Source organism: Boleophthalmus pectinirostris, unplaced genomic scaffold, assembly GCF_026225935.1.
Source record: "Boleophthalmus pectinirostris isolate CB_2022bp ecotype Guang Dong unplaced genomic scaffold, ASM2622593v1 HiC_scaffold_19, whole genome shotgun sequence".
Lineage (NCBI taxonomy): Eukaryota > Metazoa > Chordata > Actinopteri > Gobiiformes > Gobiidae > Boleophthalmus > Boleophthalmus pectinirostris.
The window spans coordinates 23,271,284-23,287,239 of record NW_026571140.1 but is presented as its reverse complement, the minus strand read 5'-3'; the positions used below and the strand labels follow the sequence as shown (position 1 = coordinate 23,287,239).

General features: G+C 38.4%; 1 protein-coding gene across 1 annotated transcript in view; it reads left to right on the top strand.

Annotated features, from left to right (window-relative positions):
• The window catches only part of ush2a (Usher syndrome 2A (autosomal recessive, mild)), a 115,568-nt gene that overhangs the window by 79,040 nt on the left and 20,572 nt on the right, over positions 1 to 15,956 (top strand). The window contains 8 exon segments of the mRNA XM_055154316.1: positions 1,102 to 1,299; positions 1,380 to 1,534; positions 3,422 to 3,620; positions 9,166 to 9,273; positions 10,186 to 10,369; positions 12,189 to 12,346; positions 15,106 to 15,261; positions 15,352 to 15,514. Coding sequence (XP_055010291.1) covers positions 1,102 to 1,299; positions 1,380 to 1,534; positions 3,422 to 3,620; positions 9,166 to 9,273; positions 10,186 to 10,369; positions 12,189 to 12,346; positions 15,106 to 15,261; positions 15,352 to 15,514 — 1,321 coding nt within the window.

The following is a 15,956-nucleotide window of genomic DNA, read 5'->3' as shown; positions in this document are numbered from 1 at the left end:
TGTCAATTAGTTTGTGGGTTGTGAAGAATCACTAATACTCCATTTGGCCATCTGGAAAATGCACTTATAGAACTGCTAACCTGCAGAAGCCATCCTGCACATATATATTGCTCTGTTAGTGTGACAGACACTGGATTTAGCTGGCTTTTGAGACAGATGTCCATCCATACAATCACATGCCCACACAGAGACAGCTGCTGCAGTGTACCTTAATAGCTGTAATGTGGTGATTCCATTTGCTTTACATCCATATGCCATTAAAGTTAGGTATGGTCGTTCTGGTATATTTTTATTCTGACTTCACTACACATCCCATAGTGCTGTGTGTCCATGAGGCAGTTGCTGTTATGAATGATAGCCTGTTTGTATATAGGCTTGCTTATATTTTCCTATAACTTCCTATGTGTGTTTAGTCATGGGGTGGTTAGGATGAGAATTTCTAGGTGATGCTGTGACACCATCTGGGCGGAGGAGCATAAAGCTGTCACCACCCACCATACACCAGATGTTTCTCGTGCACACACACGCAGGCACGCACCAGCTCTTTCTGTTCTTAGATCCACATGTATCAGTACTTAAAAATTAAACTGAGAAAAACAAATATAGCATTTATATTTGAACACATTTGTACATCTTTGTAACTTTCAGAGTTTATCTAAACACTTTTTGATACTGTGTGGCCTACCTTGTATAGTGTGTGTTTATCACTGTAGAGAAAAGGGTCCCAGACTGGTGGTTAAAACATGGTTTCGTTTACGGCAGCAGTCCCTGAGCACTCTTAAAAGTAAAGCACACATGTGTGTGATTGTCTACCAGCACATCTGTATGTGAAAGGGCCCACCAGAGGGATGGTAACAGCCAACAGCTTTGGCCATTCACTTTGTATTACACCAGTGAACATTGCATGCATTTTATTAAGGATTCCTTTTACTACATGTTGGTACGATGACGTGCAGATCCTCCTTGTTCCCCAACATGCCCATCCTTTTATTTTTTCAGAATGGATCTGTTCACAGTGCATTATATCCAGTAACACAGTAACATCTTTTGGTGCCATACGCTCATGTAATGTGTTTTGATGATTTTCTACTTGTCTCAAAGACTCTTCTCTGGAGCCCCACACCACCTATGAGTACAGAGTTAGGGGTTGGAACAGTTTTGGCCGTGGGTCCAGTGATGCTGTAGCCGTGACTACACTTGAAGAGCGGCCGTGGGGAGTGGCTCCGCCCCTCTGGAGCCGCGTAAATGACAGAGATGACATCATTGTCTTGCACTGGCAGGTTCCAGCTCGTCCCAATGGTGTGCTGCACTGCAATAAGATTCACACATCCCTTTATAGTCCAATTCACTGACTAAGTGTACGTGTCATTATTTAACAGGAGAAATCACTCACTACATTATATTACGTGATGGACAAGAGCGTTACCGTGGCGTTGAGACAAGCTTTACTGATGTTGGGGGAATTGGGCCTTTTCAAGAGTACAGTTACCAGCTGCGAGCCTGTAACCTGGCTGGATGTGCTGACAGCCCACAGGTACAGCATCTGTATCAGATGTTTTATTTACTTTTGGTAGCACACTGTCTATCATTAGTTGAGTGTTATTCATGTAGTGTAAGCCTACTACATACAAACCACCATGACAAATAGTACTGTTGTACTTTATATTTGGTAATGTTGTTAGTAAGTTAAGTCTCAATATGTTTATTTAATGAATTGTTTATCACAGCTTTTCTCCTTGCACCTCATTACATACATTTATTCTGCATTCTCAAAAACACAAAAAAGTTAGATTTCTCATACACACTTTTCTTATTTGGAAGACTTTTTAAATTTGACTTTTGAATAACATAATAACTGAAGAAAACCCCAACAATGTCACATACAACTATACAATATGTTCACACAAAAACAGCCTGCTCTGGCTGAGATGGGAGTTGAATTACTTTGTACACCAGTGAAAATTGGCCAAACAGTCCCAATTATGGGATAAGTTGGGCTAACCCAATACACCACTCCAATTACCTGGCATCAGCCCCCTCTGCACACCCGGCCACCAAAACACAAGTGCACAGCCACACACCTGCTGTGACAACAGAAGGTACTGATCTAATACGGTTGGTCACTTAGAGTAGAAGGAAGAGCGATTGGCCCGCCACTGTCTGAATGTGGTAGTCCCATTTTCTCTGCTATTTGTTTCCTTTCTCTCTCAATACTACACTGTCCCAGTTCTGACTTTTCATCTGTTTCTGTCTGTTCTTTAGTTAAATCGCCTATACTTCTGTGTCAGTTAAACCTCTTAAATGTTATCGTTCAATTAACAGTAAGTGATTATTTTTCATTTAAGGCTCCCCATTTTAAAGGAGGTAATCAGATTTAAATTCTGCATTTATCCATGAGATTTTTTTCTCATTAAAAACATTCTGCTGTGTTAGACTCACAGACTTCATCTCCATGTTCTATCTTTGATTATTCCTCACTTTGTGTTTACTTGCATGCATACATAAGTGTTTGTATGTTTGTGTAAGTGTGTTTTGTCTTTGCTGTAGTCGCACTGTTCTAATTGCGTTGCACTGTGTGGGACAGGTGGGGGAAGTGCTAGTGACAGTCTATTAAGGCAGGATATCCCTGTTGCCATTAGCAGCAGATTGCCCTGTGATTCTGTGATCTCACATTCACCCAGCATTCACAGGACTCCTCTGATACAACACTGGGAATCTACAATTACCAGTTCATCTGCACTGTACTACACTGTATTTTCATTTATTTATTTTTTTGTCATCATATATAAATTTTTTAACAATAACATGTTTTAACCCTCTCAGGCTCAAATAATTTTTTAGTATCAGGAAAAATCTGATATTTGGGGAAAATTATAGTATGGGGTAGTGATATACAATTCTGACTTTTTTATCCCTTGTAAACAAAAAAAGTATTTTGCACTTCTGGCAGGCCGTTTGCATGTAACCGTTCTTGCACAGTCTGCATTCCCCACGTTTATCAGCATGGATGGCAAAAAGGCTCCTGAGTAAAAAAAGCTCATACAATATGGATGTGGAGTAAGTAGGTACTTGGAATTTAGCTGTTGCAAATCTGCAACGCCTGCCTGGAGAGGGTTAAGGGAGGTATAGCAAGGCACTCCACTGAGATCTCTTATTTCCTCTCTTCATTTTTTTTACTCTGAATTGTAATTGGCTTAATTGAATACATTTACAATTTGAGAAATGCCGACTTGCATTCAAGTCAGGTTGTTTATAAGGCTGTAATAACGGTAATTGCATTCATAAATAATCACAGCAAATATCCATCTGTTTTGCTCACATTTTATTGTCTGTTAAATATGTGAAATTCTTCATATTTTGTATGGTGTTAAATTTGTCCTTTTGCTGTTCTGTACTTCCACCTCTGTGTATGTGTTTGTAGGTGAGTGTGGTGACAGTGCAGGGGGTCCCAGAGGGGGTGCATCCTCCGGTGATCACAGCCTTGAGCTCGACCTCCCTCCTTGTGACTTGGACCCGGCCCTCTCATCCCAATGGGCCCATGCAGCGCTACTACCTGAACCAGACCAGCGTGGGAACCATACTAACCCACACTGATGGGACCAAGAACCACACTGTAACTGGTAAGCAGCAAGATTTTCAAGCTCTTTCTGTGATAACTTGCTCATTTCATAACTCATTGTATTGGGTATTATTTATTTTGTCAATCTTAAAACACTTGCTGATAACTGCCTCTGCACTCCACTAAGATTGTGTTATTGATATACCAAATTCATACAAACCAAAATAAAACCACCTTTACCACTACAGTCTGAAACAATTCTGTAAAAAAATGTGAATCGTAACCTAGTGCCAGTGTCCTTACAGAACCCTTGTAAATGAAGGTTGTATCCACGCAGCAAAGCACACGGCCATGGCGCATCATGATTGTGTCAGGAGTGGCTGATTTGTGAGTCGTGGTTTTTCTAACCTAAGTGGGGGCAGTGTTGTTGGCCTGCTGCCATCTTCCACTATGCACACATACGCATGCTGCTGTGTGAAGGATTGTAGAATTAACAATAATCACTCCACACAATGTCAATGAAACAAAAGCCAGTGAGAAATTCTGTCTGCAGAAATTTTACTTTGGTTAATACAAGTTAATACATTTACTGCAGAATTGTTTAAAGATAAAATTTGGTGTGGATCCAGTACTTTATAGGTCTGAATTGTTTTGTCCATGTGAATTTAAAATGTATATCAAAAATGTAAATTTTACCCCCCTCAAAAAAAGTGTTGATTCATTCATATCATTGTTAGGCGATGTATACATTGAAACCCAAATTTTAATTACAGTCAAAACCAAAAGGCAATGAGCTGAGTCTTTTGAATACCTCTAATTTCATATTTAGTATATTTTCTGCCCCGTCTCTTATTAATAGTTTTACACAGGCCAGGTCCATTCTAAGTTACAGAAGAGCTTTAAAAACTGATGTTTTTAAAGCTCAGAATCACTTGCCTTCTCTACTCCCCTCTGCCTTGGACTCAGACCAGGCATCAGCTTTGCCAGTCGCCAGTAGACTATTCCCAAGGCACCTGTGGTTGGCTTTTATGGTCAGGAGGCATGTGCACACAAACATGCCTGTTTAAATGTGGAGGCATGAGGAAGAGAAACTATGCCAAATGGAGATGGTAATGTGCTGTAATACTGTGCAGCCCCATGTGCCAGTGTGTAAAGTCCCTGTCCCCTGGCGAGGCTCGTTCAGCCAAAACCACCACTGGAGTCCCTCTCACCCTTTATCTGCACACTCTCACTCTATCACACTTTCACATGCCACTCGCTTTGTTGTCCCCATTTATATGAATGTATGTTTCTGTTGCAACTGTCTCAGAAATACAGAGGTTTTTAATATAAACCGACATTCTCACACAATATAAATATATATAATACTCATAAATAAATCACGTCTCAGTCAGCCCTCCCTCTCTAAGGAAAATGGATTTAAGTTTGAGAAGTTAACCCAACCTCAGGCTTAGACAACGACAGGTTTTAGTGGGTGATCCAACCTACACTAAATTCATTGACCCTTCACTGATCTATGTTTGTGAATATCTATCATTAAATATTTGTTGTTTTATTTAGCTAACAAGCCAATATATGCTTGCAAACGTCTTTGGAGGAGGCAATAAAAAGTGATAAAATGGGTTTTTAATTGGAAATCTAGAAGAATCTAGTGAATGTTGTTTAGGCCCTATACATAATAAACGATTGTGTTGTTTCCACCAGCTTCTGCTCATGAGTGCCTGACGAAATGTAACAATTACAGTTTTATTAATAGCAATTCTCCCTGTTCTGTGAAGTGGCACTTCATAGAAAGAATTAAGCACTACTGTAGAGGTACCCCTTGTGAATCGATATTAAGTATTGCTATCATTAGCTCACAATGAATTATTGCCTGCAATTATATAGATTATGGCATTAATCATGTGTTTAATTGGTCTTTTGTAGGCTCATTATTAATTCAGAAGAGCGGGGAATAGAGTATGTTCTTTTATTTATTAATGCATAGCCCACTAGTCTCTGTTGTGAGTGTGCTGTGATATGGGTAGAAGCATGTATACGACATGGGAAATACAAGAGGAAAGCAGGACAACAACCACGGTCATTTCAATTATTATTATTTTTTATTAAAACTATTAACTCTGTGTTGATTTGTTAACTGTCTCATCAGTTTAAGTAGGAATAGATTCTGGTAAATGCCAATCCAGGAATTATAATCTAAAAGTTCCTGTATAAACTGTATATCAATATAAAGCAATCAAAGGTTAATTTGAAAAGAAAAGCGAAACTGCAATGTTATTAAACTATCAAAATCTTTCTTGCACAGTTGGCTTCTTTGCCCAAGTAGGTATCAAATGCACAAGCTGTCAGTATAGACTTTTGGCTTGAATGTATGTTCTCTCATCTCTTCCCAGTGTATATGCTGTGTGCCTAAACTTGATCTCATTGTTCCATCCCAGACGCTCTCTGCATTAGGGAGCCACAGACAGGAAGTCAAACTCTTAATTATTTAGGAGAGGTGTTATCAAAGCTCTCTGCGCTCTCTCTCTCCCTCTTTCCCGACTTCTCTTTCTTTCTAACATTTTAAGTCAATCGATTATCTTTTTCTCATTCTACAAATCAAACTCGGGTCTTGTTTTTCTTTCAGCAATACTTTTTACATCACATTTTGACCTTTCATTCCTTCACTCAGGTCTGTTCCTTTAGTTTAGTTGCAGCTCAAATTCCACTCCTTGGTTTTCCCACATTTTGCATGTCACTCGCTCCCAGCCGCTCTCCAAGCCCTCCCTATGCGCTGTATCAGGTGACTGTCATGGTATTGTGGCCTGGACCCATCATCCTATCATATTCTCTAATGCAAACAGGGACTGCAACCTGTCAATAAAATGACATTTTTAATTATGCTTTCCAACTTCAACTTCCAACTTCAGAACTTAAACATTTTTCTAACTCGTTCAAAGTTTTTATCCAACACCTTTTCTCTCAGTGCAACAGTAAATTAAGTTTTTTCTTTTAAAATACAGTTTGAAATTATTTTGTCAATAATAAATTTTTGCAAAAACCTTCAGCCATTTGCAAAAATATGTTGTTCCGAAAAAGCACTGACTGCCACTGCTAAAATCATTCTAATATCCACTGTATGTTCACAAGGAATAATACAAGCTCTATTTTATTAGATTGTTGTACAATTGTAACTTACTGCTATGATTCTCGCACACTCGCGCTGACCTGAGCAGTCAGTGGCTGCACGTTTTTAGCAGAACAACACTGCCCTCTTTAGGTGGCCTGTTCGGGACAGTTTAGGGCTGTCATAAACTACAAGTGAATCATTAAAAGGTACTTGTATATGTCTTTTTCAATTCAATTAAGATTAATCTGCTCTCAGTAGGAAAGAGGAAAATGCAATGCAAATTGCAAAAATGTTTTTTTTTTTTTTGTTTGTTTTTGACTGTGTTTTTGTTTTTTGTTTTACTTTGAAAAACATTTTCTTTGCTCAGCATTTTTGCAAATGTAATTGTTATCAAAAATATAGTAAAATGATGCATATGTTTGGTTCTTTTAATAAACCTCACAGTTGTTTGTCCACCGGTCCCCTTAGCCACTAAACAGGTTTAGAGAAGAGTTTGTTGTGGGGCCAATTTGCTCGGCGTTGTAACAAACGACATCACATGCAGCATTTCCTATGCATGACTGCCCACACATATACATATATGCTTAGTTGCACAGTTAAATGGTGTAACTGAGTCCTTACACTTCAGCCTTATAGGACTTCAGTATGGCTGGCAGATTTCCTTTATTTAACAAAAGCGCCAGGCAACATAGTGAGGCGGTTTGGGTATGCGCACATACACACATTGATCAGAGGACAGGTTAAGTGTGGTGGGCTGTAGAGCATGGTAAGCAGGGGACAGAGACGTGGGGAAACAGTGTAGCGCTCTGCTGCGTGTTAGACTCACACATAAACCCGGCCATATGCAGCCAGCGTCGGGGGGGTATCGGCACGCAGCACAAAACACTACAGGCTCTCACTATCTGTCTCACACCTTCACACAATCAGGCCAGTAATTTATTTCATTCAAGTTGAAACAAATGAATCAAAACAGCACAGATCACTTACGTGTAATTTGATCCATTTATTTATGTGTTATTATTTTTTATACAGTTTTGTCCTTTTAGGTCAAAAGCATCTCACAATCAGGACATATCATTCTGAACCTAAATATTCCAGGAGGTGAGGCCATAATTAATAAACTACATCATTCACAATATTTAGATGCATTATACATGACTAATGCACATCAATTATTATTTATGCTCACTCTATATCATTAAACATGCTCCATCTAATGCACAAATCCAGAATATATCCAATATATAATGTAACGTCAAAGCATGTTGTCGCTTCCATTTGATATAAAGTCATTTGAGGTTTTTCATTTTCATCAGAATATGATTTGTAAGCTGTTGTGCGCTGTCAGATAAGTGAATGGCTATTAAACATCTTGTCAAGCTCCATGACAACATGAAACATTTGCATCAATCTTTCATCGTGATCTACTCTCCTCACCGACCCGGGCAGAAAATATATGTAAAGTCGAAAGGTTTAGAATAAGCAGGACGGGGGTCTAACTCTTTTTAGATAACAATTTTAGTCTGGTATATATTTCACCATAACAGCTTCAGCGGGCAACAAAAAAGATTTCCTTGTGGTCGCAGTTAAAGAGCCACTCTAGTTCGCTGTGAGATTTCCTTTAAACTGTATAGCAGGTAGCTATAAATAAATCATGTCTGGATGCTGTAGCCTAAACGCATAGCGAGGTATCATAATTATCATAGATCAAAAGCTGATGACATTACAGCGTTAGAGCAGTCCTATCCCATGTCAGTTCCGCGGCTGCCCATCTTTACGTTGTTTCATTATTGAGTTATGGCATGCATAATTTAACACCGACAGATATGGATCCATCCGTTGAGAGTGTGGAAAGAACAGAGGGAATCAGAGTGGAGTGGGTAGAGGAAAAAACAGGAGATAGTATACACAGGCCAAAAAGCTTCTGAGGTTCTTGAGTACTTTTTCCTGTACTTTTGTGTTTTTAATTAAATAATAAATACAACATTTCAAATTCGCATCTTTCTCAGTCAGAAAAAGTGAGTAACTCTTAATAACTTATTCAACCTTTAATAAAGCATGAACAAAGACTTAATTCTTAATGAAGAAATTGTTTATTTATATTTAGTAATCACCTAATTAACACCCTAATAATTACTAAGCCTGAATCATGTATCGACTATTTTCTCATTATGAATTAAGCATTTGTTCATGCTTTATTATTATTTATTATTTACTGCATGGTGCTTTGTTGTGGATAGTTAAGTTGTTTTTATTTATTTATTTATTTATTTGTTTATGTATGCAAACATTTAAAATATTTCCTACAATTCTATGAAAGTGTTGTAAAAAGTGTTGTACCTTAGCTTATAGAAGGAGCCCCAGATACACACACACGCAAATACATAGTTACACATTACAGTTTCATATTTTCCCATACCTAACATCACCCTACAGTCCTATCATCCCTTTGTTTCCCTTTGTCGTTGCTAAAAATGTTGCTAATTTGACTGTGTAGGTTTGCAGCCATACACAGAGTACAGGTTTGTGCTGGTGGCCTGTACAGCGGTGGGATGTGGAGCCAGTTTACCTTCTTCAGGACGCACCCTACAAGCTGTCCCTGATGGTACACACTCCCTTTAAATATATTAATTCGTCTCTCCTTTCATTATGTGCTTATGGTAGTTATCATAATATAGTATGATGCATTTTATTTCACGAGTGCAGTTGTTTATATTTTTTCTAACTATTTCCTATTCTTCCTCTGTGCTCCCCCCCTTGTTCAGAGCCCGTCCATACTCCTTCCCCTGTCCTTTGTTCCTATTATACAGTCTCTTTATCCTTCACCTTTTTCTCACTGTTGTTATCCTGAAGGGTGCTTAGATTTCTTAGATTAGAGTGCTGAGAGATTTCTTAGATTATTTGCAAATAGATTCAGATTGTTTGTTCTTGGTAAGAAATACTTAACTTTAATCAGTTTGATCACTTTTATATGTGTTTTTCTCCTTTGTTTTTGGTTTGTGTACATTATATTGACATTTTTTTCTTAAATTGTGTCTGTAATTTCATATACGGTATGTCCAATTTATAAATTTACATTAAAAGGTGCTTTAAAGCATAAAAGGTAATTTTCCATTACATCATTAATAGTTTAAACATTTATAATATTGATATTGGGTAATAATGTTATTGTTATTGTTTTTGAAGGGGCCATTCACACTTTCCTAATGCTTTATAGTTAATATCAACTTTAAGATAAACTTTTAAATAAAACTGCAATAAAATTATGCTGATCAAGTACTTAATCCAATCCTGTTTGGCAATTTAAAGACATTGGCCCATACTTTAATATTGTTCATTGAATCTTATTAGGCTCAAAACAGGTCATTTTTATTCTGCACTCTTCTTTTTTCTCTTTTAATGTTATGGAGATTATTTATGTTTTTTTTTTTTTATTCTGTAAAGCACTTTGAGTTACTTTTGTATGACTTATGCTATATAAATAAACTTGCCTTGCCTTTTGCATATGTGCCTACAGGAGTTTGGTTGAGACCCAGACATCTGATAATAAACACATCAGCGGTGGAGTTGTATTGGGACCAGCCTGCCCGGCCTAATGGACTCATCTCCCAGTACACTCTTAACAGAGACGGTAACACCATTTTTACCGGAGGCCAGCGTGACCAGAATTTTACTGACACTGGACTCTTGCCAAACCACAGGTAGAGCACACACACACCCCTCCACATATGTGCGTATGCTAGTCACACATGTATAAACACACTTGACTTGTAGCTTCATAATTAATCATTTCGGTAATTCCTTATGTTTTCCTATTGAGAAAATGCATTTGTTGTTTTAAAGGCAGCTCTCTCTTCCCCATAGCCCACTGTCTATATGTCTATTTGTGCTATTTAATGAACAAATATTTGGCTGTTGAGTTAAACAAACACTACCGCACACATATATACTCATACATCACAATTCAGATTGGGGTTTTGCTTACAGACGGAAATGGAACGTTTATTTATCTGATTATTTTCACCTGATCTTTACTAATCCATGCTTTTATGCCAAGATGGATTTCTGTTTTAATTATACGTGTGTAAAAATGATCTCCTCTTGTGCCCCCTCACTGTCCTGCCTTTCGCTCTCTTGAGACAAATTCCTTTTACCACAAATAGAATTAAATAGAACGCCCTGCAGTAGTGTGTATTCTGTCTGCATGAAAGAGGAGACAGGAGCGATATATAGTGGACCATTGTGTATATGTGTGTATGACGTTTAATTTTCCCTAATTCCAGACAGTCTGCCAGGAGGCATCCCATCCCGGCCGCTCTCCTCTCATCATGTGTCTCCCTCCTTCAGTCCTCTCTCCATCCCTCTCGCTCTTACCTCATTCCTTTACCCCTTCCCTTCTTTTCCCAATTTAGTCCTGGGCCAAGAATTACACCGGGAGTGCTGGCCCCATTATCCCATCTGATTTGTGTGTATTTTTGCCCATGTGGGAGAGAGAGCATATCAAGACTGTGTGTGGAGACGTGTGTGCGCCTGAGACTGTTCAAAGTGGCCATTGATTATTTATGACAATGTTGATTAGCTGTCACTTTGCGTCGGCAGTCCAGGAAGTGTCTAAGATGACGAGAGAATTAACCTATTCCCTCTGGCTGCCCCGGAATGACAGGACACATACACACAGACACAATCTCTCAAACATCACATCATTTACCTTTTTTATCCACAACACTTGAAGTGTTAATTTAAAGGGGACATATTATGATTTTTTTTTTTTTTTTGTATTTTAGAAAAAAACATAATATCTAGTATTTTTCTAGTACTTAGCATTAACCTACATAGATTTTTGTTTTTACATTTTGTTGATTGTAAACTGTAAAATTGTTATAACAGCTTAGTAATAGAAATGGGACCAGTGACTTGAATTTCTTAAGCTTCGCCTTTTCAAAGTTGCATTTCACTCTAGCAAGCAGTGTTTTTTCATTTACCCAACACCTTTATAACATAGCTAAAGCTCATAAAAGATGCTTTTGCACAATATGTCCCTTTTAAGTAAAAAGTCACTAGTTGTTTCAAGCTAATTTATTCTCCCGATTCTGTGTAATGATGTTCCTTTCCACTTGAATATGAATTATATTTATTGTCAGTCCCTTTTAGTGTAAGGTAAATGTCTTAAACACCTCTCCCTACTGGATCATTGTGCCACTAATAGCTTTCTGTTTTAAATGCCCAGCACAGAACAATAACCCATGGGCAATTAATGTACGCGTGCTGAAGTTTATAGTGAATTAAAGGCTTTTAATGTTAAATGGTACTCCACTTACACCAATAATGTAGTTTTAGCACGCGACAGCCATGCGCTCTTAAAAGGGAAATTCATCTTATGATGTCATGCAATAAGATACAGAAAGGCACAGCAGCAGAAGCTGGGCTGGTAAAAATGGCCATGAGAATAACAACCGTACAAAGAAAATGCTTGTTGTGGTGTATTTAATTTGAAACAATCTAACCTATGCCTTTCTTCAGCTATGTGTATGAGCTGGAAGCCGCTACAGAGGGAGGGGCCAGTCGAAGTGACAAATATGTTCTCGAGACCCCCATCACCTCCCCCAAAGGGATCCCTGCTCCCCACAATGTGACAGTTTTAAGATCACACTCCATCTCTCTTATTTGGACCCCTCCTGGTAAGTAGAGTTGGCCAGATTGTGATGTTTTACCAATAAATTGCATTAGTCTTTTGTGCAATAGTGCTAAATAGGCATTCAAAATTTTACTTTTTGTGCAGTTTGTACAATGAATTTTGGGTGGTATTTTCTGCTTAAAGGTGCACTCTGTAATTTTTGCTGTTGGATAATCCGCCACCTACTTCTCTCATGTCTCCAAGTTACAGCTCAGCTCTGTGGAGAGGCTACCTTGCTTTTTGTAAGAATGCAGGTTTGCTAAGGTATTATTGAGCAATGAGAACACCTGTAATAGAATAAATGAAAGATAGATGTTTAATGCCATGCTGTGAAATATTCTAGGCAAAGCATTATATCTCCATGGAGACAAGTGGGTGGCAGACGCTCCACCATAAGATTTACAAGGTTCACTGTTAAAGGAAGGGGCTTATCACTGTTAACTGATTTCTGGTGTTCTTAAACTCCAACAATAGATGTTACACTGTTAAAATCTTGCCATGAGACAATCGTGTATACTGCAGGACATGAATTGTTTCTTTCCCTCATAAACGGTACAGATATATAATAGGGTCAGGCTGAAACAAAGCCCTCAGTAGTTTTCAGCTCACCTTCTGCCCCTTGGATACCTGGAGCTGCATACACATACACAGGCATATATGAGCGTGGATTCACAGTAGAGTTCATGCTTATAGGGCAGTGATTGTCTGCCCTAACCCATCTATCAGTGACTATTACCCTCTCATTAGGCTGATTTCCTCTCTCAGAAACCACTTACAGAGCCAACTAGCAAAGACACCTCACTTTGTTGCATGTGGGGTTGTGTGTCTGTATATTTATGCATGCATTCTGATATGTGTGTGTATGGTTGGGTGTGTGTGTGTGGATGTCATTGTGAAGATATTTCCATAGGCAGGTCTATTCTATTGTCATTATGAGCTGATTTTAAAGGTGAGGAAATATCAGCTGGGGTCTCACGCTTGGTTAACTCCCTGAGCCCAGAGTCTGGAGTGTTTTAGACTTCTGTGTGTATGTTGTGTGGCTTCTATAATAGTGTTTATGTGCACCTTCATGTTTATGTTTTTCCAAACTCGTATGCATACGAAGAAGCACTTACGTATGACTATTAATATGACACATATAATCCTCCTCTTATGGAGCTTTGGTTTCTGACACTGTCATCAGCATTTTTTTATTTATTTATTTATTTTTGCTTTTATGCATTAAGTATCATTACTCTGGAACAAATGGTGGGTGAATGGCTAGCACTTTCACCTCACAGCAAAAAGATTCAAAATTTGATTTCTAAATAGAGTAGTCCTGTGTGCAGTTTCCATGTCCTCCTTGTGGTGGGTTTTCCCAGATCAACCTAAACATGTCACCACATGCCCCCTCCACAGGCTGCCCAGGGGTGCGGGTTGAAGAATAGGTCAGTGACAAACAATAAAATCTACTCTCAAAGTTGTTACAAAATATAGTGAACCAAATGCATCTTTTGTCTGAATATAACAACTCTAAGACTTAAAATGAGATTGTTGGTGACTGGAACACACAGATAATACTACAGTATTACAAATAATTACCAGAATGTAACAAAAATATAGCTACATGTAATTATGGTCTCTGGTTTGTGTTTCCACATTTGTAACACATTTTAAATGTTTTGTGCGCTATAGTCCTTTTTTATTGGAACTATCATCACATGACAACATTTAAAGGCCCTATATTGCGCAAAAATGACTCTGAGTTTTAAGCCATGTTAGATTCCTCAAAAATATACCTGGAGTTGTGTTTTGTATTATTCATACATGTTTGAGTAATCCTGCATTATTAGTCTACTTCTCCAAAGCTCAAAATGCTCTGTTTCCACATTGTGATGTCATGAAACAGTAGTTGGCAATTCCAGGCCTGAAATCATCCAAATGATTCTAGCAAAGTTCTATGGAGCTTAAAAACACAGAGAAGCAATTCCTGTATTACTACATGACATCACACATTGGATTTCTGTGTCTGTGGATCACTGTTTTCACAGAAAACTGTGTTTTCTATTTGAGAGATGGACAAAATAACAACAGATGAGGAAAAAACATAACATAGACCTGAAAATAGTGTAATATGGGTGAACATAACATGGACATTCAATGTATATCACATAATAAAGTATGGAAAGTCTGTGTGCTATAGTCCTCCTGATATGTATTGAAAACCGCATGCTGTCACAGATGCATAAGTATAGGTGCATTTGTGCATATCCGAGTCAGGGTGAATAATTGAAGTCTTTCATTTGTCTGGTAATCAGTTCCTTTCTCGAGATACCCAGAGTTCATGAATGTTGAATAACCCATCACAATACAGTTGGCCTGAATTATGGAAAAAATCTCCCCCAAGAATATTAACAAAGCCTGAGTGTGTGCGCACCTGTGAGACTGCTACTCTTGCACTATCTGAGAGGGTCAACAAGAGGCTTATACTTACACTGGCATTTAAAGGTGCACTATGCAACTTTTTGGGGGGGGTCACCTCTCCACAAATCTGACCTGTAACTTGGTCTGGTTTGGTCTCTATAAATATAGAAAGGTTTAATACCATACTATGAAACACTCCAGACAAAGCAGTGACATCTCCATGGAGAAAAGTATTTGACGAGCCCTCCACCAGAAAAGTTACACATTGCACCTTTAAGGAAACTTTAGAGGTAGCGATATATAGTTTTATGTAGAATGAAATTATGGCCTAATAGAATGCACATTTCTTGTCTTTTTCAGCTTATCTTAACAGTGACCAGGCTGTGAACTACACTATCATCCTAAATTCAGACAGCGAAGTCTCAATGATTCCTGCTGGGATCGACTTGCAAGTGAATATAACTGATTTAGAGCCTTTCACAACCTACTATGTCAGAGTACAAGCTTGTCAGGATGGTGAGATTTAACGGCTACTTTTTTATTTTTAAGTATTTTGTTTATAAAACCCACTTTGTTCACTATTTTTTATTGTTATATTTTATTCAGATGGATGTGGAGTTGGAGATGGTGTTTATGTTCAAACTTTGGAGGCTGCTCCTGAAGATATGATGCCTCCCACTATACATGCTGTTGGACCCAATGTCCTAGAAGTTCAGTGGCTTCCTCCCAATAAGCCAAATGGACCCATAACTTCATATCACATTTACAGGTCAAACTGGGCACTCACTATGATTTGTTTTATGTGCCAAATATTTTTAAAGCTGCACTATGCAACTTTACTTATGGGGTCTCTGTCACCTGCTTGTTTCAATAGAGATGTTATTGTTTGCCTAGAATGTTCCACAGTATGTCATTAAACCTATCTGTCTCCATGGAGACAAGCAGGTGGCAAGTTACAGATCTGTGGAGAGGCAAGCTTGCTAACAGTCGGATTATAAATGCAGGACAGATATGCCAGACAAAGTAATAACACTTCTATGGACACAAGCAAGTGGTAGACCCCCCAGAAAAGTTGCACAGCCCACCTTTAAATACAAAGTATGTGTTTGAATCAGCTGAATGAGGTCCAGTGCGTGTGAGGTTGTCTAGGTGTGTAATAATTCATGCTGAAGGTCGTGGTCTGCTTGTTGACCAAAGAGTGTGTGATCTGT